This window comes from Oncorhynchus tshawytscha, linkage group LG06, assembly GCF_018296145.1.
Source record: "Oncorhynchus tshawytscha isolate Ot180627B linkage group LG06, Otsh_v2.0, whole genome shotgun sequence".
Classification (NCBI taxonomy): domain Eukaryota; kingdom Metazoa; phylum Chordata; class Actinopteri; order Salmoniformes; family Salmonidae; genus Oncorhynchus; species Oncorhynchus tshawytscha.
The window spans coordinates 14,142,187-14,166,289 of record NC_056434.1 but is presented as its reverse complement, the minus strand read 5'-3'; the positions used below and the strand labels follow the sequence as shown (position 1 = coordinate 14,166,289).

General features: G+C 42.3%; 1 protein-coding gene across 4 annotated transcripts in view; it reads right to left on the bottom strand.

Annotated features, from left to right (window-relative positions):
- Positions 1-187: 187 nt before the first annotated feature.
- LOC112252073 (rab GTPase-activating protein 1-like) overlaps positions 188-24,103 on the bottom strand; it is a 152,560-nt gene continuing 128,644 nt past the window's right edge. For 3 of the 4 annotated variants that reach the window (XM_042323002.1, XM_042323003.1, XM_042323004.1), the window contains 6 exons: positions 17,460-17,552; positions 7,965-8,180; positions 7,757-7,840; positions 7,339-7,410; positions 4,627-4,824; positions 188-3,900 (listed from right to left, as the gene is read on the bottom strand). In XM_042323002.1, coding sequence (XP_042178936.1) covers positions 3,757-3,900; positions 4,627-4,824; positions 7,339-7,410; positions 7,757-7,840; positions 7,965-8,180; positions 17,460-17,552 — 807 coding nt within the window. In that variant the 3' untranslated portion in view covers positions 188-3,756. Of the gene's footprint in view, positions 3,901-4,626; positions 4,825-7,338; positions 7,411-7,756; positions 7,841-7,964; positions 8,181-17,459; positions 17,553-17,643; positions 17,933-24,103 lie in introns of those variants that run through there. The other variant, XM_042323005.1, reaches the window with a different exon arrangement.

The window sequence follows — 24,103 nt, the reverse complement described above, 5'->3', positions numbered from 1 at the left end:
ACACACCTATTTAGGCGAGGTGCTGGCTAGCGGAGTGGAACACTTAAACAAAATAAAGGAGAGCTCTCATCTGAGCTCCTGGTGCTGCTCTCCTTTATTTGATTTGGTTTAAATATGAGAATCTCACCTCACACATACATTTCATTTGATTTAAGGAAAATACAATAAGCATTGAAAGAACAGTAAATCAGTGGACAGAGAACGGAATTTTATTGATGTACGTCAGACGATTACTGTGCAGAAAATACCATTAGAGTTACAGCATGTCACAGATTCACATGGGAATGACGAGGAACAGGGAAGGACAACTCCCCCATGTTGGAAACTAAAGAAGAACAACTGTTGAAGTATAGCATAACTGTACAATATTGTGAATCTGAAGTTATTTGTTTTGCATCGTTGTAGTTGATTATAATTTGGCCACTGTCTTCTCAGCAACAGAAAATTAGGAAGAAAAGAAAGTAGGTTTGCTCTCTGAATAACTTATGAGTACAAATCAACTTAAAATAGTGTTTAAAATATTGACGCAATGTTAGTGCACATAGCAAACATACACAGAGGCCTTGAGCCTTGTAAAACTTGATAGGACTCTGGCTGAAGCACTTTGAAACCATTACACAGCATGTGACACATATGAAAGACATGCTGTCCATTTAACACACCTAAAAACATGGCTGTGTCCTAATATTCTTAACTGGCGACCTTATTTCTCTGCCTTTCCATTGTGAAACACCTGGACAGGCATCCATCATATTACTTTCAACTGTTGCGGTTTTTCAGATCAGTGGTCACAAAGGAAAGGAGACAAGGAAAGGAAGCAGGTTCAGAAATTTGACGCAACCCCCGTCCCTGCCTACTCGCACCCATCCTGGTCTTAAAATGGCAGACAGGAATGCCATAGCACAGGTGACAATCTTTTGAGAGTATAATATATTGAGATGGCTTAATTCTAATTATTTCATCGACATAGTTCTGGGTCTTAGACAACAACAGTCACTGAGTTGTGAAGAAACCATTTCACCTGGAACCAGTCAGTGCAGGACACACACGTATAGGTATACAAGCGCTCTCGGTCTTTGTCCAAAGGGTGAATCCAACGCTACAGTGCTTCTAATAGAGGCCAAAGCGGTGGTTCATGGCAGGTCTGTTGGAAGCTGTCCACAGCACAAACATGCATTAATATGGCTCTAGAAAACAGAGTGTAATGAGTGGGCTGCTATTGAATGTCTTTCCATTGTATGTTAATCCCCATTGCTATTGAGAGAGTCTTTCCATCATATGTTATACTGCATGGCCATTGAGTCTTTCCATCATATGTTATACTGCATGGCCATTGAGTCTTTCCATCATATGTTATACTGCATGGCCATTGAGTCTTTCCATCATATGTTATACTGCATGGCCATTGAGTCTTTCCATCATATGTTATACTGCATGGCCATTGAGTCTTTCCATCATATGTTATACTGCATGGCCATTGAGTCTTTCCATCATATGTTATACTGCATGGCCATTGAGTCTTTCCATCATATGTTATACTACATGGCCATTGAGTCTTTCCATCATATGTTATACTGCATGGCCATTGAGTCTTTCCATCATATGTTATACTGCATGGCCATTGAGTCTTTCCATCATATGTTATACTGCATGGCCATTGAGTCTTTCCATCATATGTTATACTGCATGGCCATTGAGTCTTTCCATCATATGTTATACTGCATGGCCATTGAGTCTTTCCATCATATGTTATACTGCATGGCCATTGAGTCTTTCCATCATATGTTATACTGCATGGCCATTGAGTCTTTCCATCATATGTTACACTGCATGGCCATTGAGTCTTTCCATCATATGTTATACTGCATGGCCATTGAGTCTTTCCATCATATGTTATACTGCATGGCCATTGAGTCTTTCCATCATATGTTATACTGTATGGCCATTGAGTCTTTCCATCATATGTTATACTGCATGGCCATTGAGTCTTTCCATCATATGTTATACTGTATGGCCATTGAGTCTTTCCATCATATGTTATACTGTATGGCCATTGAGTCTTTCCATCATATGTTACACTGCATGGCCATTGAGTCTTTCCATCATATGTTACACTGCATGGCCATTGAGTCTTTCCATCATATGTTATACTGCATGGCCATTGAGTCTTTCCATCATATGTTAACCCTCATGGACACCTTGGCTTGGATAGACATTTTGGAATGTTCAATTGCTTGTTGCACACCTCACGGTCTCAGTCTTTTTTTTTGATAAGAATGCCCTTCTATTCTGCCATTTCATTGGTTCATCATGACATTTCATATGTTATTGGGAGCCATGTCTGTTTATATTCAACTACCGCGCTTTACAAGTTATGGTTAGGTGAGTGTCAGGGTTTGTAAAGGTGCAGTTGGGCTGAGTTAAATGGAGACAGTTAAAGCAGCCAAGTAGCATAGATGGAGTACTCCAATGACTGCTAACAATAGAAGAGAGATGGGGGAGCCCTTCATAAACATTACGTTAGAATGAGGTTACCTCCTGTCTTCAGGATTGGTTCATGCTTCACTCTGATCAATGGAACGATCTGTGCAAGGACTTGAGTGACACACAATGACTTGAAGTTGAAATTTGAGCTCAGTCCAGTGGAATAAGTAGCTCAGTAGGTCCTAATGTGGTGGATAAGCTTTAGGTATACCTTTGAGTTTTTAGCCCGGTTAAACCATATTGAAGACTACGCTGCACCTTTAAAAACAATAGTGAGCCCAGTGTTCAGGCTATGGTGTTATAGAAGCAGGAATGAAACAGTCCAGTAGGAATGTCACTTTGGTTCTCCCGACATTTGAACTTGACCCAGATCTTTCACACTGTGCTTAATTACCTCCACATTCAAATTGCAAATTATTATTATTTTCTTATCGTTTCTTATTTGTTTTAGAACTGTACAAGATTTTTAAAAAAGATCAATAATGAGTTATACACATTTATAGGACAACATAGTTTACGTAATATTACTATAAAGGACAAACAAGATGTAGTTTTTAGATTCTGAATGCAGTACGCCCCTTTCATTGAGCCGTAAAGATGTGTTATGCGGAAGATGTGTCCTGTAGTAGTTGCCTTTTTTAAGCAGCAAATACGTATTCCTAGCCTGTCAACTACTGCCTGTAGCTGTCGCGTGATCCTTACAAGTCAGGGTCAAGACTGCTAGAGCACTTAAGATTTCTCATAATATCAGTTAGCCACATAACCTGCCGATAGGCTATATATATATTTTTGTCACTCAGCAGTAGCAATATATCACCAGTGGGCAGAGCGGTTTTATTGAATGTCCACCTTGGCGTTATAAGGACCAGAGTTCCTATAGTACTCCGCTAATCTCTCACTTCAAAGACAAAATGATTGGCTTTTTGAAGACAGCTAGGAGCCCGGCCAACAGTGTAAATGACAACCCACACTAGATTCACCAGTCATTCTCCATCTTGGTTCCACACAACACGAATGACGACATGTCATTTTTCCATCAAAGCTCAAGTGAAGAAGGGTGGTTGGCTGGTCCAGTGGAAAAGTGGGTGAGTTTGAGAGAGAGGAAGATGTGTAGAGGGCTGACTATGTCCTGTGGCTGTCTTCCACCCCTGGAAAGGGAATAGTGCATCGTCTCAGGTGTTATTTAGGTAGTGTTCATAAGCTCTCCTGTGCATACTGTAGACTCTTCTCCGGAGACCCCCCCCCCCCAGCCAAGGTGGTCTGTGTAGAGGCCTACAGGGGCCCATCTTTGGGGGAGGAGGGGGGCTGGGAGGTGCTGCCCGTAGAGCTCTTCAGGGAGCCCAGGGTCTTGCTGAACCAGGAATTTTTGGCCGCTTGGATCTCGTTCATCAGGACTCCCCTCTGGTGCTCCAACTCCTGAGGACGGACAGAACAAAGGAATAAATAGTCACCATAGCAACATGACCAGTCAGTCACTATAATAATCATCAATATTAGTCACCATAGCAACATGACCAGTCAGTCACTATAATAATCATCAATATTAGTCAACATAGCAACATGACCAGGCAGTCACTATAATAATCATCAATATTAGTCACCATAGCAACATGAACAGTCAGTCACTATAATAATCATCAATATTAGTCACCATAGCAACATGAACTGTCAGTCACGGTAATAATCAACAATATTAGTCACCATAGCAACATGAACAGTCAGTCACTACAATAATCATCAATATTAGTCACCATAGCAACATGAACAGTCAGTCACCATAATAATGAATAGTCAAAAAGGGATGGAACACAAAAGCAGCACATCCAATGGCTTGAACAGAAGGTGTGTATGTGTACTACTTTATTTATACTACACGGAGTGAGAGAGTGTGTGTGCGTATGTTTCTGTGTGTTTTAGTGGGTGTGTGTGTTCGTGCATGTGATTCTGTGTTTTTGTATGTCTGTGTGTTTGTGTGTGTGCAACTGTTTCTGTGTGTGTGTGTGTGTTTCTGTGTGTGTGTGTTTGCAACTGTTTCTGTGTGTTTCTGTGTGTGTGTTTGTGTTTCTGTGTGTATGTGTGTGTGTGTGTGTGTGTGTGTGTGCGTGTGTGCGTGTGTGCTGCTTATCCTCTGTGGTATCTGACCTGGATCTTACACTTGGCCTCTACCAGCTGTAGTTTGGTCTGGGCCAACTCTAGCTCCAGTTCTCTGAGCTGGGACTTCAGGGAGTCCTTCTCCTCGTCCAGCTCACTGTTCCTGTTGTCTCTGCTGGGAGCTGGCATCTGGAGAGGCCCTTCTTTACTGAACACCTCCCTGCAGCGTTCACACGCCATCACCTTACTCTGCAGAGGCAGACAGGGAGAGAGAAGCACATATATCAATCTACTGGAGCTACACAACCTGACCAAAAATATGTGGACACCTACTCATCGAACATCTTATTCCAAAATCATGGGCATTAAAATGAAGTTGGTTCCTCTTTTGCTGCAAAAATAGCCTCCACTCTTTTGGGAAGGCTTCCATTAGATATTGGAACATTGCTGCGGGGACATGCTTCCATTCAGCCACAAGAGCATTAGTGAGGTCAGGCACCGATGTTGGGCGATTAGGCCTGGCTCGCAGTCGGTGTTCCAATTCATCCCAAAGGTCTTCGATGGGGTTGAGGTCAGGGCTCTGTGCAGGCCAGTCAAGTTCTTCCACATTGATCTCGACAAACCATTTCTGTATGGACCTCGCTTTGTGCTTGGGGGCATTGTCATGCTGAAACAGGAAAGGTCCTTCCCCAAACTTTTCCCACAAAGTTGGAAGCACAGAATCATCTACAGTGTCATTTTATGCTGTATGTTAAGATTTTCCTTCCCTGAAACTAAGGGGCCCGAACCATGAAAACCAGCACCATACCATTATTCCTCCTCCACCAAACGATACAGTTGGCAATATGCATTGGGGCAGGTAGCGTTCTCCTGGCGTCCGCCAAACCCAGATTCGTCTGTTGGACAGCCAGATGGTAAAGGTGATTCATCACTCCAAAGAACACATTTCCACTGCTCCAGAGTCCAATGGTGGCAAGCTTTAAACCACTCTAGCCAATGCTTGGCATTGCACATGGAGATATTCTGCTTGTCTGCGCCTGCTCGGCCATGGAAACCAATTTCAATAAGCTCCCGATGAACAGTTCTTGTGCTGATGTTGCTTCCAGAGGCAGTTTGGAACTCGGTAGTGAGTGTTACAACCGAGGACAGATGATTTTTACACGTTTCAGCACTAAGCATTCCCGCTCTGTGTGCTTGTGTAGCCTATCACTTCGCGGCTAAGTCGTTGTTGCGCCTAGACATCTCCACTTGACAGAACTTACAGTTGACCGAGGCAGCTCTAGCAGGGCAGACATCTGACGAACTGACTTGTGCGAAAGGTGGCATCCTATGACGGTGCCACGTTTAAATTCACTGAGCTTCAGTAAGGCCATTCTACTGCCAAAGTTTGTCAATGGAGATTTCATGGCTTGGTGCTCGATTTTATACACCTGTCAGCAGCAGGTGTGGCTGAAATAGCAGAATCCACTAATTTCAAGTGGTGTCCACATACACTATTTATACAAAAGTAAGTATACACAACATAAAGACTATATATAAAGTATACTCTTGGCATTTTCTCAACCAGCTTCATGAGGTGGTCACCTGAAATGCATTTCAATTAACAGGTGTGCCTTGTTAAAAGTTGTGGAATTTCTTTCCTTCCTTCTTTCTTAATGCGTTTGAGTCAATCAGTTGTGTTGTGACAACGTAGGGTTGGTATACAGAAGATAGCCCTATTTGGTAAAAGACCAAATCCATATTATGGCAAGAACAGCTCAAATAAGCAAAGAGAAAGTTCATCAACTGTTCAGAGGAGTGTGTGAATCAGGCCTTCATGGTAGAATTCCTGCAAAAGAAACTACTACTAAAGGACACCAATAAGAAGACGACTTGCTTGGGCCATGAAACACGAGCAATGGACATTAGAACCTGTCCTTTGGTCTGATGAGTCCAAATTCGAGATTTCTGGTTCCAACCGCCGTGTCTTTGTGAGACACAGAGTTGGTGAACGAATGATCTCCGCATGTGTGGTTTCCACCGTGAAGCATGGAGGTGGTGTGGGGGTGCTATCATTTGTTTTTCAACAGGACAATGACCCAAAACACCTACATGCTGTGTAAGAGCTATTTGACCAAGGAGAGTGATGGAGTGCTGCATCAGATAAGCTGGCCAACACAATCACCTGACCTCAACCCAATTGAGATGGTTTGGACCATAGAGTGAAGGAAAAGGAGCCAACAGTCTTGAAGGAGTTCCCACAGAATATGTAGGAACTCCTTCAAGACTGTTGGAAAAGCATTCCTCATGAAGCTGGTTGAGAGAATGCCAAGAGTGTGCAAAGCTGTCATCAAGGCAAAGGGTGGCTACTTTGAAGATTTTTTAAACACTTTGGTTACTACATGATTCCATATGTGTTATTTCATAGTTTTGATGTCTTCATTTCTACAATGTAGAAAACAGTAAAAAATAAAGAACAACCCTTGAATGAGTAGGTGTGTCCAGAATGTAATGGTAATGAAAATATAAAGTATGTATACACAACATACATACTATATATAGTAAGAGTAAGATGGTAATAAGATGTATACTTACACAGACACACTGAAATATATTATATTTCCATTTTCCTTTGCAATGAGTCCATAACCACATTAGCATTACGTACAAAGACATTTTATCGCCACAACAGTGATGGGCTTTTATTCCAACACTACTAGAACCCTTCTTCATACCACCCAATTATAATGACATGACAGATGCCATACACAGATCCTGTCCTACCTTGATGATGTCCAGCTCCTCCTTGGTGGCAGCCTGCTGCTTCTCTAGCCTGGTGCTGAGATGAGAACAGATCTGGGAACACACAGGAAGGACTGCGTGTTTACTAAAGCTACTACATATTACCTGGACATGTTCAGTGACCTTTCAGATACACCAGAACATACAGAAGACGCATCTCAATTAGGATTGAATGGGATTTTAGGGGACATCGTAGGATTAGGATTGACTTTCTCCCGAGGGGAAATGTGTCTTGGACATGAAATAGTGCTGCTGCTTCCAGAGAATATCGCAGGTGAAAAACCAAACATCATAGAAGCACTGATCTCCCCACCCACACAAAGCTAATCAGCTACTGGCAAGGTTGTGACGTAGACCATATACACACTGTTCTCCTCTCTTACGTGTCTCTGGATCCTACCTGTTTGTATTCGGTGATGATAGCTGTAGTTTTCTTGATCTCTGACTCTGCTTTCTCCAGCTCTCTCCTGAACACCTCTTTAATCTGGACAGACACGGCAAGATGGCAACCACACATTAGCTATGATCGTAAAACACTTGCTACTTCAGTCACCTTGGCTTCTCTTCTCCCAAAGCACTTGCATGTGTTTGACTATGAGCTGTGTAACCTGTGCCGTCTCCTCCGCCTGCCTCCTCTTCTCCTCCTCCGTCTCCACCAGGCGCTGTTTGGTGCAGAGCAGCTCCTTGTTCAGCACGTCTGCCTTGTCTTCCGCCTGGTCTAGGTCGGTCCGCAGGGCAATCTTACTGGTCACCAGCTCATGGGCCAGGTCATCGTTTTCCTGCTCCAGACGCATGCTGGCCTCCTGCAGACGACGGTTCTCCCTCTGTGAGCAACACACACATTGCATTTCACATTTTAGTCATTTAGCCGTTCATCTTAAGATAGCTGGGTGAGACAACCACATATCACAGCTGTAGCAAGTACATTTTCCATCCAAAAAGTACACAACTACACACACACTAGTGATGTGCGGGTTGACTCTTTACCCGCAGTCATATCCGAAGGGCAGGTGGGTTTACGGTCATGAAATATTGTGTGGATGAAGTGTGGGTGGGTTGAATAAAGAGAAAATGATGCATTAAAAACCCATGAATGTCTAATTACTGTGCAGTTGATATCTATAGGATACAGTGAGGTTTATATTTTGTTCTCTGTATCTGGTGTTAGTGTGTAGCCTCAGCTTTAGGGCCTAACTGTAGCATGTCAAATACACGCCAGCTGACAAATACACGCCAGCTGACAAATACACGCCAACTGACAAATACACACCAGCTAACAAATACACACCAACTGACAAATACACACCAGCTGACAAATACACGCCAGCTGACAAATACACACAACTGACAAATACAAATACACCAACTGACAAATACACACCAACTGACAAATACACACCAACTGACAAATACACACCAGCCAACTGACAAATACACACCAGCTGACAAATACACGCCAGCTGAAATAAATGTCAAATACACGCCAGCTGACAAATACACGCCAGCAAATACACACCAACTGACAAATACACACCAACTGACAAATACACACCAACTGACAAATACACACCAACTGACAAATACACACCAACTGACAAATACACACCAACTGACAAATACACACCAACTGACAAATACACACCAACTGCAAATACACACCAACTGACAAATACACACCAGCTGACAAATACACACCAACTGCAAATACACACCAACTGACAAATACACAAAAATACACGCCAGCTGACAAATACACGCCAGCTGACAAATACACACCAACTGACAAATACACACCAGCTGACAAATACACGCCAGCTGACAAATACACACCAACTGACAAATACACGCCAGCTGACAAATACACACCAACTGACAAATACACACCAGCTGACAAATACACGCCAGCTGACAAATACACGCCAGCTGACAAATACACGCCAGCTGTCAAATACACGCCAGCTGACAAATACACGCCAACTGACAAATACACACCAGCTGACAAATACACACCAACTGACAAATACAAACCAGCTGACAAATACACACCAACTGACAAATACACACCAGCTGTCAAATACACGCCAGCTAACAAATACACACTGACAACTGACAAACACCAACTGACACACCAGCTGACAAATACACGCCAGCTGACAAATACACACCAACTGCCAGCTGACAAATACACGCCAGCTGACAAATACACACCAGCTGACAAATACACGCCAGCTGACAAATACACACCAGCTGACAAATACACGCCAACTGACAAATACACACCAGCTGACAAATACACGCCAGCTGACAAATACACACCAGCTGACAAATACACGCCAACTGACAAATACACGCCAGCTGACAAATACACGCCAGCTGACAAATACACGCCAACTGACAAATACACGCCAAATACACACTAACAAATACACACCAACTGACAAATACACGCCAGCTGACAAATACACGCCAGCTGACAAATACACGCCAGACAAATACACGCCAGCTGACAAATACACGCCAGCTGACAAATACACACCAGCTGACAAATACACGCCAACAAATACACACCAGCTGACAAATACACGCCAACTGACAAATACACGCCAACTGACAAATACACGCCAGCTGACAAATACACGCCAGCTGACAAATACACGCCAGCTGACTGAACAAAATACACGCCAGCTAACAAATACACACCAACTGACAAATACACACCAGCTGACAAATACACGCCAACTGACAAATACACGCCAACTGACAAATACACGCCAGCTGACAAATACACGCCAGCTGACAAATACACGCCAACTGACAAATACACGCCAGCTGACAAATACACGCCAGCTGACAAATACACACAAATACACGCCAGCTGACAAATACACGCCAGCTGACAAATACACACCAACTGACAAATACACGCCAGCTAACAAATACACACCAACTGACAAATACACACCAGCTGACAAATACACGCAAATACAGCTGACAAATACACGCCAACTGACAAATACACGCCAACTGACAAATACACACCAACTGACAAATACACACCAACTGACAAATACACGCCAACTGACAAATACACGCCAGCTGACAAATACACACCAAATACTGACAAATACACACCAGCTGACAAATACACGCCAGCTGAAAATACAAATACAAATACACCAACTGACAAATACACGCCAGCTAACAAATACACACCAACTGACAAATACACACCAACTGACAAATACACGCCAGCTAACAAATACACACCAGCTGACAAATACACGCCAGCTGACAAATACACGCCAACTGACAAAATACACGCCAACTGACAAATACACGCCAGCTGACAAAAATACACGCCAGCTGACAAATACACGCCAGCTGACAAATACACGCCAGCTAACAAACAAATACACGCCAGCTGACAAATACACGCCAGCTGACAAATACACGCCAGCTGACAAATACACGCCAGCTGACAAATACACACCAACTGACAAATACACGCCAACAAATACACACCAACTGACAAATACACAAAAACACCAGCTAACAAATACACACCAACTGACAAATACACGCCAGCTGACAAATACACGCCAGCTGACAAATACACACCAACTGACAAATACACGCCAGCTGACAAATACACGCCAGCTGACAAATACACGCCAGCTGACAAATACACGCCAGCTGACAAATGACAAATACACGCCAGCTGACAAATACACACCAACTGACAAATACACACCAACTGACAAATACACGCCAGCTGACAAATACACGCCAGCTAACAAATACACACCAACTGACAAATACACGCCAACTGACAAATACACGCCAGCTGACAAATACACGCCAGCTGACAAATACACGCCAGCTGACAAATACACGCCAAATACACTGACAAATACACGCCAGCTGACAAATACACGCCAGCTGACAAATACACGCCAGCTGACAAATACACGCCAGCTGACAAATACACGCCAGCTGACAAATACACTGACAAATACAGCTGACAAATACACGCCAGCTGACAAATACACACCAACTGACAAATACACGCCAACTGACAAATACACGCCAGCTGACAAATACACGCCAGCTGACAATACACGCCAGCTGACAAATACACGCCAGCTGACAAATACACGCCAACTGACAAATACACGCCAGCTGACAAATACACACCAACTGACAAATACACGCCAACTGACAAATACACGCCAACTGACAAATACACGCCAACTGACAAATACACACCAGCTGACAAATACACGCCAACTGACAAATGCACACCAACTGACAAATGCACGCCAACTGACAAATGCACGCCAACTGACAAATACACGCCAACTGGCAAATACACGCCAACTGACAAATACACGCCAACTGACAAATACATACCAACTGACAAATACACACCAACTGACAAATACACACCAACTGACAAATACACGCCAACTGACAAATACTTTTGAAAACCTGCAATGAAAAAGTTAACGTTGATCCACTGAGGATTAAAGGGCAACGTCTGAGTTTAATTAAAAATCAATAGAAGGAGGGCCAGTAGCCTAATGTCTGGTGAAGTAGTAAAAGAGGATGATCGCAGTGTTATGTGTGATCATGGTGAGGTGCTATACACATTTAACAGTCACAACCCATTGTGCACAGAGATACTGTTCAGATGGGTTAAATGGAATAGTAACTGAAATCTGGACAAGGACTTTAGGTCTATAACCTCTCACATAGCCTAATATAATGTTAATTCCTTCAGAATTAAGCATTTCTTGCAGTAAAATTATACACCAAATATACATTTTGACTCGAACAGGAGTGGAGAAATATTATTTCTTTATTTCAGCATCTTGAGAGAATGAATGCACAGTTAAGGGGCTGTCTATGTTAATCAGCATCATTAAAGCTGATAAGATTTCATTTTGGCTTGATGCATATTTTGTTTGAAATACTATCAAAAACATGTTGGGCCATTTTTACAGCTTTTAATTTCCTTAAAACCGGTTAAGCTGATGTAATGATGGAAAACTTTATTTTTTATTTTTTTATTTATTTCACCTTTATTTAACCAGGTAGGCTAGTTGAGAACAAGTTCTCATTTACAATTGCGACCTGGCCAAGATAAAGCAAAGCAGTTCGACACATACAACAACACAGAGTTACACATGGTGTAAAACAAACATACAGTCAATAATACAGTAGAAAAATAAGTCTATATACAATGTGAGCAAATGAGGTGAGATAAGGGAGGTAAAGGCAAAAAAAGGCCATGGTGGCGAAGTAAATACAATATAGCAAGTAAAACACTGGAATGGTAGATTTGCAGTGGAGGAATGTGCAAAGAAGAGATCGAAATAATGGGGTGCAAAGGAGCAAAAATAAATAAATAAATATATACAGTAGGGGGAGGTAGTTGTTTGGGCTAAATTATAGATGGGCTATGTACAGGTGCAGTAATCTGTGAGCTGCTCTGACAGCTGGTGCTTAAAGCTAGTGAGGGAGATAAGTGTTTCCAGTTTGAGATTTTTGTAGTTCGTTCCAGTCATTGGCAGCAGCGAACTGGAAGGAGAGGCGGCCAAAAGAAGAATTGGTTTTGGGGGTGACCAGAGAGATATACCTGCTGGAGCGCGTGCTACAGGTGGGTGCTGCTATGGTGACCAGCGAGCCGAGATAAGGGGGGACTTTACCAAGCAGGGTCTTGTAGATGACCTGGAGCCAGTGGGTTTGGCGACGAGTATGAAGCGAGGGTCAGCCAACAAGAGCATACAGGTCGCAGTGGTGGGTAGTATATGGGGCTTTGGTGACAAAACGGATGGCACTGTGATAGACTGCATCCAATTTATTGAGTAGGGTATTGGAGGCTATTTTGTAAATGACATCGCCGAAGTCGAGGATCGGTAGGATGGTCAGTTTTACGAGGGTATGTTTGGCAGCATGAGTGAAGGTTGCTTTGTTGTGAAATAGGATGCCAATTCTAGATTTAACTTTGGATTGGAGATGTTTGATGCGAGTCTGGAAGGAGAGTTTACAGTCTAACCAGACACCTAGGTATTTGTAGTTGTCCACGTATTCTAAGTCAGAACCGTCCAGAGTAGTGATGTTGAACGGGCGGGCAGGTGCAGGCAGCCATCGGTTGAAGAGCATGCATTTAGTTTTACTTGTATTTAAGAGCAATTTGAGGCCACGGAAGGAGAGTTGTATGGCATTGAAGCTCACACACACACACTGAAGACCATGCTCAGTGTGTGGAGAAAAACCTACACAACTTGTTCAGACAAATTAGCGATAGCTAATTTGCTTCACGAGCACAGCAAGCAAATGAAATGTTATTGGTCACATACACGTGATTAGCAAATGTTATTGCGGGTGTAGTGAAATGCTTGTGTTTCTAGCTCCAACAGCGCAGTAATATCTAACAAATTACACAACATATACCCAATACACACATCTAAGTAGGAATGAATTAAGACTATATACATATGGACGAGCGATGTCAAGAGCGGAAGGGACTAAGATACAGTAGAATAGTATAATACATATACAGTAGAATAGAATACAGTATATACATACGAGATGAGTAATGCAAGATATATAAACATTAAGTGAATGAGTAGTATAGAAAACGGTATTTACAGGGGGTACCACTAATCATCTTGAACAACCCCAAACCAGAAAATACAACCCCAAACAAAAAGAAATGTAACATGTAACAATTTCAAAGATTTACTGAGTTACAGCTCACATAAAGGAATCTTTAGACCGTAATCTATGGATTTCACAATGACTGGCAATACAGTTATGCATCTGATGGTCACAGATAGCATTTTTAAGAGGTTAAAAAGTAGTGAGTATCTGGTGTGATCACCATTTTCCTCATGCAGCACGACACATCTCCTTCGCATAGAGTTGATCAGGCTGTTGATTGTGGCCTGTGGAATGCTGTACACACACCACTTAAATGGTTGTGCAAAGTTGATGGATATTGGCGGGAACTGGAATGAGCTGACGTACACGTCCCAAAACTGCTCTGGTGGACATTCCTGCAGTCAGCATGCCACTTGCATGCTCCCTCAAAACTTGAGACATCTATGGAATTGTGTTGTGTAACAAAACTGCACCTTTTAGAGTGGCCTTTTATTGTCCCCAGCACATGGTGTTATGATGATCATGCTGTTTAATCAGCTTATTGATATGTCACCTGTCAGGTGGATGAATTATCTTGGCTAACGAGAAATGCTCATTAACAGGGATGTAAACAAATGTGTGCACCACATTTGAGAGAAATAAGCTTTTTGTGCATATGAAATATTTCTGGGATCTTTTATTCAGCTCATGAAACATGGGACAAACATTTTGCATGTTACGTTTACATAATTGTTCAGTATAGATTAAAGGAGTAACTCCGGTAGGACTAAAACATTCTTCCTCACCTAAAGTTCAACTGTCGGAGTCAGTTGACGCACTAGTGTGCACTGCCTTCATAAAGCCAAGCCAATAGTAACCATACCACACCTTCACAAAAGTTGCCCACATACACAGCAGCTGAGGTCCCTGGAGGTGCCATGGCGATGCCCACCTACTTGCCTTTTAGCATGGGCATCATGGCCCCCAGAACATGTACATTCTAATGTCTCCCTCAATCTTCTCTTCTCCATTTCTTCTGCTGTAGGAGGCATTGAAGATGAACAATGCAGCGTTTAAGACGGTGCTGTGACAGCTCATCTACAGCCACAGTGATGTGGATGACAGACAATGAAAGCTCAGAGAGACCCAAGTCAGCCGGTCGCCACTCAAATTAATGCTCCTACAAAGACCCAAAGGATTGACCCCCCCCCCCCCAACACCACTGCCACTCTCTGTTATCATCTATGCATAGTCACTTTAATTAACTCTACCCACATGTACATAGTACCTCAACTAACCGGTACCCCCGTACATTGACTCTGTACCGGTACCCCCCTGTATATATTGTTATTTTATTGTTTACTGCTGCTCTTTTACTTGTTACTTTCATCTCTTATTCTTATCTGTATTTTTTGAAACTGCAGTGTTGGTTAGGGGCTCGGAAGTAAGCATTTCACTGTAAGGTGTTGTATTTGATTGATTTGATTTGAGACAGGGTAAGAAAGAATGCGACTGGCTTTTCCCTGGCACTTTATTTATTTATGGTACTGACTGCCCAAACACCTGGATCCACAGGTCTAAAGTAAATTGATCTTTGATTAGAGGGAATGCTTGAAAACCAGCATACAATGCAGTATTTTCTAGGACATCTTTCCCTGATGAAGCACATCTCGATGGCTCAATGGACACCGAATACATCAGGAATATGTCTTAAAGAGAATTTGCTCATTGGCAAAACGTTGCCGCGACATCAGCCTAGGTTCTATATTGGCATATGTAGGCCAAGGATCAACATCTCAGTGACACCTTGCCAATGTGCAAAAAGTCTCTATAATACATATTCCCAACTCAAATTTACATTTTCAATTTCATACCCGAAGGCGTTGTGCGCGCATACTGGGTTGAGGCTGCACAGCCGGCTAACCACAATCGAGCCACTCACTGGCACCACTGTTTGCACACCTGGTTTGTGAAGGTTAGAGCCAAATCAGGGAGTTATGCAGATTATGAGGATGGAGGTTGTGGGGTTGTTATAATATGCAAATTCAGTTTTTAATAAGAAAGATATTTCAAAATGTCAGATCCAGTCTGAAACGGTTCCATTGACATCTACATGCCCGTTCACTGTTTACAGGATGTCCGCTATCTGGAATCATGCTGCAGCGGCCCAACAAGAATTGTTCCACTGTACCAAGGAACAGAAGGACAAAAACATGTACATCTCCACTCAACTTAAAGGCATACCGTGTCTGCTTCATGCACCATTAAGCTATATCATCCTATAAAATAAAGTGATTTTTGTACATGCTCTGTTTTCTTTACATTAGTAAATTAGAGCTAGCTCACTAGCTAACTCATAACCAAAACATACATTTGATTAGCGAGCCCATTACTAATGGCTAGCGAGCAAGGTAAATCTACTAGCCAGATGTCTAAGTTACTATGGGCTGAACAACGCTCGGTAACTAACTACTAGTCACTTGAAGATAGTAACGTTTTTCAGGTTGCAGTCATCTAATATGTCCCTTTTAGTGTAGAAAGGTTATAACATAATGAAAATGTATATGATTTATGTGGCATAATTATTCATGAGGATGTGTTCATCTCATTCCAGGGGGGTCAGTCATTCTTCCCTGACTAGCCTGGCTATCTGTGTGTGCATTGGGTACGTCTCTGTTTCAGAGGGGAATATTTTTCCTGAGCATTTTAAGCCCTGCCTACTCAAACTTGGTGGGAGAGTGGTCTGTCTGAAGAGAACCCTGCTCAGAACATTTTTTACCCCCCATTTAGAAAAGTCAGAGAAAAGCTGAAGGAATACGTACTGTAGCTCCAAGGTCAGGGATATCTGAGACTAACAGGATGAGGTTGTATTGGATTACGTAATTCCCAATCATCCCTATGAATAATTCCAATAGTCAGGAGGGGAAAGCTCTTTCCTCTTCCATATCTTTCACTCATTACAAAAATGCTCTACGCCTTTCTCTTCACTGAGTGTGTGTGCCTGGCATAGTCTACAAGACTGGAGGGAGGGGCCTGGCATGGTCAAGAACAAATTCTTATTTTCAATGACGGCCTAGGAACAGTGGGTTAACTGCCTTGTTCAGGGGCAGAACAACATCTTTTTTTTTACCTTGTGAGCTTGGGGATTCGATCTAGCAACCTTTCGGTTACTAGTCCAATGCTCTAACCACTAGGCTATCTGCCGCCCCAAGTATCATCTATATTTACACACAACCCATTTTCAGAGATCCAATTCTTGAGGTATACAAGCGCAGTGAGGGGGCCCGCCTAAGTAACTCTAGCTATGGGAATTTAGTGGCTCAATGGGGATTAAGTAGAAGTGAGGCCCCTAACCACTGATAAAGGGTCAGATATTGTGTCATCTGCCATATTGGGGGTAGAGTAATCTGATTCAAGAGCAGTGGGTAAGACACGATTGTGGGTAGTCTGTTTCTTACCTGGTAGCGGTCGATGGGGTCCTCCTGCTGCAGCTGGCTCTCTCTCAGGGTCTGGTACTCCTTCTCAAACTTCTTCAGCTTCTTGGTGGGAACCTGGAGGGGTGACAGAAGGACAGCTGAGTGAGTGTTGTTGGATGGAATTGTCTTAAAAGGTTCAACCACAGCCATGTGGGATCTATCTTACCATAAATTACAGCAGCTTGCCTTCTAGTGTGAAAGAGCTTCTAAACCACTAGATGGCAATGGGGAGACAAACAGGACTAAAACATTCAGCCAGTTCTGTTTCTCCAAATGGATGTAATGCAAAGCTCAGTTTACTGAGATCCCGGTGAGCTGGCAATGTAGCAACCTTCTAACTGAAGGCAAAACTAGGGTTTCCACAGCATATCTTATCACTTTCATCACCCGACTGATGGAACAGAAACAGAACAGTATAAACACTCCTTAAAGAAATGCATCAATGTACACTTAACTATTCACTCTTGCTTTTACTAGAGAAATGTATTAACTGTTACATGCCTTTAGCCTTGGCACAAAATGGCTGCAGTCTGTCTCTCCTGAGAGCAGTGACATCACACATCCCCCAAAGACACACCTCAAAACCCAACTACTCTGTACAGAGTAGTTTACATCATGTTCACCTGTTGATTTACATTCCAGCTAACCACTCTACCCTCATTTTCCCAGCACAATAAACACAGCAGGAGCTGAACAACAGGCAGTACAAGTTTCATGAAGAAACCTCTTCAAAAAGCCGAAAGTCAGAACTACCAAGATAACACTTCAAAACATGACAACACATTTAGTCAAGGCTCTCTATGCCAGCCAGATCTGTGCCTAAGGAAATGGTATCCTAGGGTGGCTCAGCCCTTGGCGTTGCCATGGCACCTGCTGCTAGGATGTGGTTTACAGGTTTGTCTGGGGCAAAACAAGCCACAGAAGGGTGGGGCTTTGTTAATGGATCCAGCCACCAGAGGCCCCTATGAGAGAGAGGGGGGGGTGTATCAGCTCACTGGCTGATTCCACCAGAGATAAAAGCTCACAGACGAGAGGGTGAAATACCAAAGTGTGCCATCACAGCAAGGATATTTGTGACCTGTTGCCACAAGAACAGGGCAGCCAGTGAAGAACAAACACCATTGTATATACAACCCATATTTATGTTAATTTATTTTCTCTCTTGTACTTGAACCATTTGCACATCGTTACAACACTGTATATATACACATAGTATGACATTTGTAATGTCTTTATTCTTTTGGAACTTCTGTGTGTGTAATGTTTACTGTTCAATTTTATTGTTTATTTCACTTTTGTATTTTATCTACTTCACTTGCTTTGGCAATGTTAACATATGTTTCCCATGCCAATAAAGCCCTTAAATTGAATGAGAGAGGGAGGGAGAGGGGGGTAAATGGGAGCTCATTGTTTGAAGAAGACAGAGGGGGAAGGAAGAGCAAGAGCAGAGACAGAAGAGAGGAAGATAGGAATTCACTGGCTGAGAAAGAGGGAAGACAGAGGGGGAAGGAAGAGCAAGAGCAGAGACAGAAGAGAGGAAGATAGGAATTCACTGGCTGAGAAAGAGGGAAGACAGAGGGGGATGGAAGAGCAAGAGCAGAGACAGTAGAGAGGAAGATAGGAATTCACTGGCTGAGAAAGAGGGAAGACAGAGGGGGATGGAAGAGCAAGAGCAGAGACAGTAGAGAGGAAGATAGGAATTCACTGGCTGAGAAAGAGGGAAGACAGAGGGGGAAGGAAGAGCAAGAGCAGAGACAGAAGAGAGGAAGATAGGAATTCACTGGCTGAGAAAGAGGGAAGACAGAGGGGGAAGGAAGAGCAAGAGCAGAGACAGAAGAGAGGAAGATAGGAATTCACTGGCTGAGAAAGAGGGAAGACAGAGGGGGAAGGAAGAGCAAGAGCAGAGACAGAAGAGAGGAAGATAGGAATTCACTGGCTGAGAAAGAGGGAAGACAGAGGGGGAGGAAGAGCAAGAGCAGAGACAGAAGAGAGGAAGATAGGAATTCACTGGCTGAGAAAGAGGGAAGACAGAGGGGGAAGGAAGAGCAAGAGCAGAGACAGAAGAGAGGAAGATAGGAATTCACTGGCTGAGAAAGAGGGAAGACAGAGGGGGATGAGTAAAACATAAAGGGTAAGTGCAGGAGAGAGAGGGAGAACTGGTAGTCCCATCCACCAAACTACCAGGTGTGACACAGGGAAGGGACTCAGGGGGTATGCTAATTTGGTATAGAGCAGACCTAACTCACTATTAAATAAATCAAAACAGGAACATTTTACATTTGGCTAGAAATTCGAAAGGAAATGATCACAACAGAGAAAAATGGCCTCCTGTGTGCTACCTATATCCCCCCACTAGGATCCCTATAATTTAATGAAGACAGCTTTTCCATTCTGGAAGGGGAAATCAATCATTTCCAGGCCCAGGGACATGAACTAGTCTGTGGTGATCTAAATGCCAGAACTGAACACACTCAGCACACAGGGGTACAAACACCTACCTGGAGGTGACAGCATTCCCTCCCCCATATGCACAACCAGACTATCACAACCAGCCGTGATTGGGAGTCCCATAGGGCAGTGCACAATTGGCCCAGCGTTGGCCGGGGTAGGCTGTCATTGTAACTAAGAATTTGTTCTTAACGGACTTGCCTAGTTAAATAAAGGTTTAAATTTAAAAAAAATAAATAATACAAACTACGACAACATAACCAACAAAAACAGGTCACAAATCCTGCAGCTCTGTCACACGCTGGGTATGTACATAGTCAATGGTAGGCTTCGAGGGGACTTCTACGGTAGGTACACCTATAGCGTGCATCTCTTGGCAGTAGTACTGTAGACTGCTTTATCACTGACCTCAACCCAGAGGCTCTTAGAGCATTAAGTAAGCCCACTGACACCCCTATCAGATCACAGCAAAATCACAGTCTACTTGAACAGAGCAATACTCAAATCATGAGGCATCAAAGCCAAAGGAGATGAGTAATATTAAGAAATGCTATAGATGGAAGAAAAGTAGTGTGGAAACCAACCAAAACAAATTCAATCCCTTTTAGACAACTTTCTGGAAAAAGCATTTCACTGTAATAGTGAAGGTATAAACTTGTACAGTATATTTGACCTCTCAGCTTCCCTATCAAAGCTAAGAATTTCAAGCAGACAACCTAAGAAAATTAACAATGGTTTGATGAAGAATGCAAAAACCTAAGAAAGAAATTCAGAAACCCATCCAAGCAAAAACAGAGACCCTGAAAACCTGAGCCTAGGCCTTCACTATGGTGAATCACTCAAACAACACAGAAATACACTACGGAAAAAGAAGGAACAGCATGTCAGAAATCAGCTCAATGTAACTGAAGAAAGCATAGACTCTAACCACTTCTGGGAACATTCGAAAACACTACACAAACAGCACAAAGAGTTATCTATCCAAAATGGAGATGATTGAATAAGTGGTTTATCCATACTTTTTGGCCCTATAACAAAGAACAGCAAAAACATATACAGGATCAAATACAAATCTTAGAATCAACTATTAAAGACTACCAGAACCCACTGGATTCTCCAATTACATTGAATGAACTACAGGACAAAATACAAACCCTCCAACCCAAAAAGGCATGTGGTGTTGATGGGATCCTTAATGAAATGATCAAATATACAGACCACAAATTCCACAAATTCCAAGTCTTCTCGTGCTTTGTTGATTTCAGAAAAGCTTTTGACTCAATTTGGCATGAGGTTCTGCTATACAAATTGATGGAAAGTGGTGTTGGGGGAAAAACATACGACATTATAAAATCCATATTCACAAACAAGTATGCGGTTAAACATTATTTCTACAGGGCTGTGGGGGTGAGACAGGGATGCAGCTTAAGCCCCACCCTCTTCAACATATATATATCAATGAATTGGCGAGGGCACTAGAACAGTCTGCAGCATCCGGCCTCACCCTACTAGAATCTCTCGTCAATTCTCCATTTGCTGAAGATCTGGAGCTTCTGTCCCCAACAAAGGAGGGCCTACAGCAGCACCTAGATAGTCTGCACAGATTCTGTCAGACCTGGGCCCTGACAGTAAATCTCAGTAAGACAAAAATAATGGTGTGCCAAAAAATGTCCAGTTGCCAGGACCAAATACAAATTCCATCTAGACACCATTGCCCTAGAGCACACAAAAAACTATACATACCTCGGCCTAAACATCAGCGCCATAGGTGTCATGATGCTGGCCTGGGTGTAGGTTTATCACAGTCATAAATACCTCTCCCCCCTTTTTTCCTCTCTCTACCCTACTGATGTGACTATTGAAAATCCCTTGGTTAACATAGAGATTCTGGGAACATCAGAAGGTGGGGAGAAATGAACCATATTTTGGTAATCCAACCAGTTCAACATATGTGTTGGTACTTAATGAATATGATGTCAGTTCGGTTGTCATCTGAGACATTCTCATCAATGATGGATGGCATAAACGGTACAGCGGAAAGTCTACACATTATAGTTATCAGATTCACATGGAATTGTTGTGCAATTTAAGTGTTTGAATATGAAATTATTTGTGAGGGGATGAAATGTGATTTTAGCTTCTAAGATGTGAGAATTGGGTTTTCATGAGTGAATTAGGCCTGACTCAGTGGCCCGCCCACGTGAAGAGACATTGGTTATAAACTATGAAACACGCCCTTCTCTCCTTTCCTATATAAAGCCTTGAAAGCCAATTTACCACCAGATACTTTCTTCTGAGGACAGGAAGATCTGTTGGCCAATAAGACCAGCATCTACAACCAACCTACTGAAGCGCAGCGCAGAGTAAATATTCATTGGATTTTCCTTTTCCAAATGGGTGGTAATTTAGAATGCATAAGATCCTATATTTACGATAGAGACATCGCTTCTCGATTTGTTCTTCAGTCTTCCAGCTCTTTCACTCAAACCCAACTCCCCTTTTCTTTGTGTAACCGGCTGTCATATCTGTTCCGTCCGCTAGGGACGTTTTCCTTTATGACGTAATTTGTAATCAAGGTATGATTCATTCTGTGTATATGTAATTCTGTTTGATTAATTAGGTATTTAGTAAATAAATATTTAAACCCGATTTTGTATTGCTGATTCAACTTGTTAGCTAGGGTTCGTGAAGATAACCAAGAATTTACAACTTTCAGATGAGACTGAAATAAGGTGACAATTAATATTGACTGCTATTGATGTAAAATATTAATAGGTCTTTAAGAGTTTATTCGGAACCTAACTGCTCTATAAATATTATTTTGTGGTGCCCTGACTTTCTAGTTAATTACATTTACATGATAAGCTCAATCAGGTAATATTAATTACAGAGAAAGGATTTTATAGAATAGCATGTCATATTACTTAATCCGGCATAGCCAAAGACACGACACAGGTAACTTCCACAAAGCCGTTAACAATCTGAGAGACAAGGCAAGAAGGGCCTTTATGCCATTAAAAAACGAACATACCAATTAGGATCTGGCTAAAAATACTTGAATCAGTTATATAACCCATTGCCCTTTATGGTTGCGAGGTCTGGGGTCCGCTCACCAACCAAGAATTCACAAAATGGAACAAACACCAAATTGAGACTCTGCATGTAGAATTCTGCAAAAATATCCTCAGTATACAATGTAAAATACCAAATAATGCAATTCTGCAGAGCAGAATTAGGTCGGTACACGCTAATGATCAAAATCCAGAAGAGAGCCGTTAAATTCTACAACTACCTAAAAGGAAGCGATTCCCAAACCTTCCATAACAAAGCCCTCACCTACAGAGAGATGAACCTGGAGAAGAGTCGCTTAAGCAAGCTGGTACTTGGGCTCTGTTCACAAACACAAACAGACCCTACAGAGCCCCAGGACAGCAACATAATTCACCAATCCAAATAATGAGAAAACAAAAATATATATTTTTTACAATGTGTCAGGTAATTAATAAAAAAACAGAGCAAACTAGAATGCTATTTGGCCGTAAACAGAGAGTAGACAGTGGCAGAATACCTGACCACTGTGACTGGCCCAAACTAAAGACTCTGTGAGCATAGAAAAGACAGGCTATGTGCACACACCCACAAGGTGGAGGTGGAAACTGAGCTGCACTTCCTAAGGAGGAGCCCAATGTATGACCATATTAGAGACACATATTTCCCTCAGATTACACAGACCCACAAAGAATTCGAAAACAAACTCAATTTTGATAAACTCCCATATCTATTGGGTGAAATAACACAGTGTTCCATCACAGCAGAAAGATTTGTGACCTGTTGCCACAAGAAAAGTGCAACCAGTGAAGAACAAACACCTTTGTAAATACAACCCATATTTATGTTTATTTATTTTCCCTTTTGTACTTTAACTATTTACACATAAGACATTTGAAATGTCTTTGGGATTTGTTTTTGAGTGTAATGTTTACTGTAAAAAAAGTTTTTCACTTTTGTTTATTATCTATTTTACTTGCTTTGGCAATGTAAACATATGGTTCTCATGCCAATAAAGCCCCTTAAATTGAAATGTAATTTAGAGAAAGGGACAGGAGATAAAGTGAGATGAGAGCCTGAGAAAGAGGAGATAGAGAGAGAGATGAGAGAGACAGAAAGAGAGAGTATGG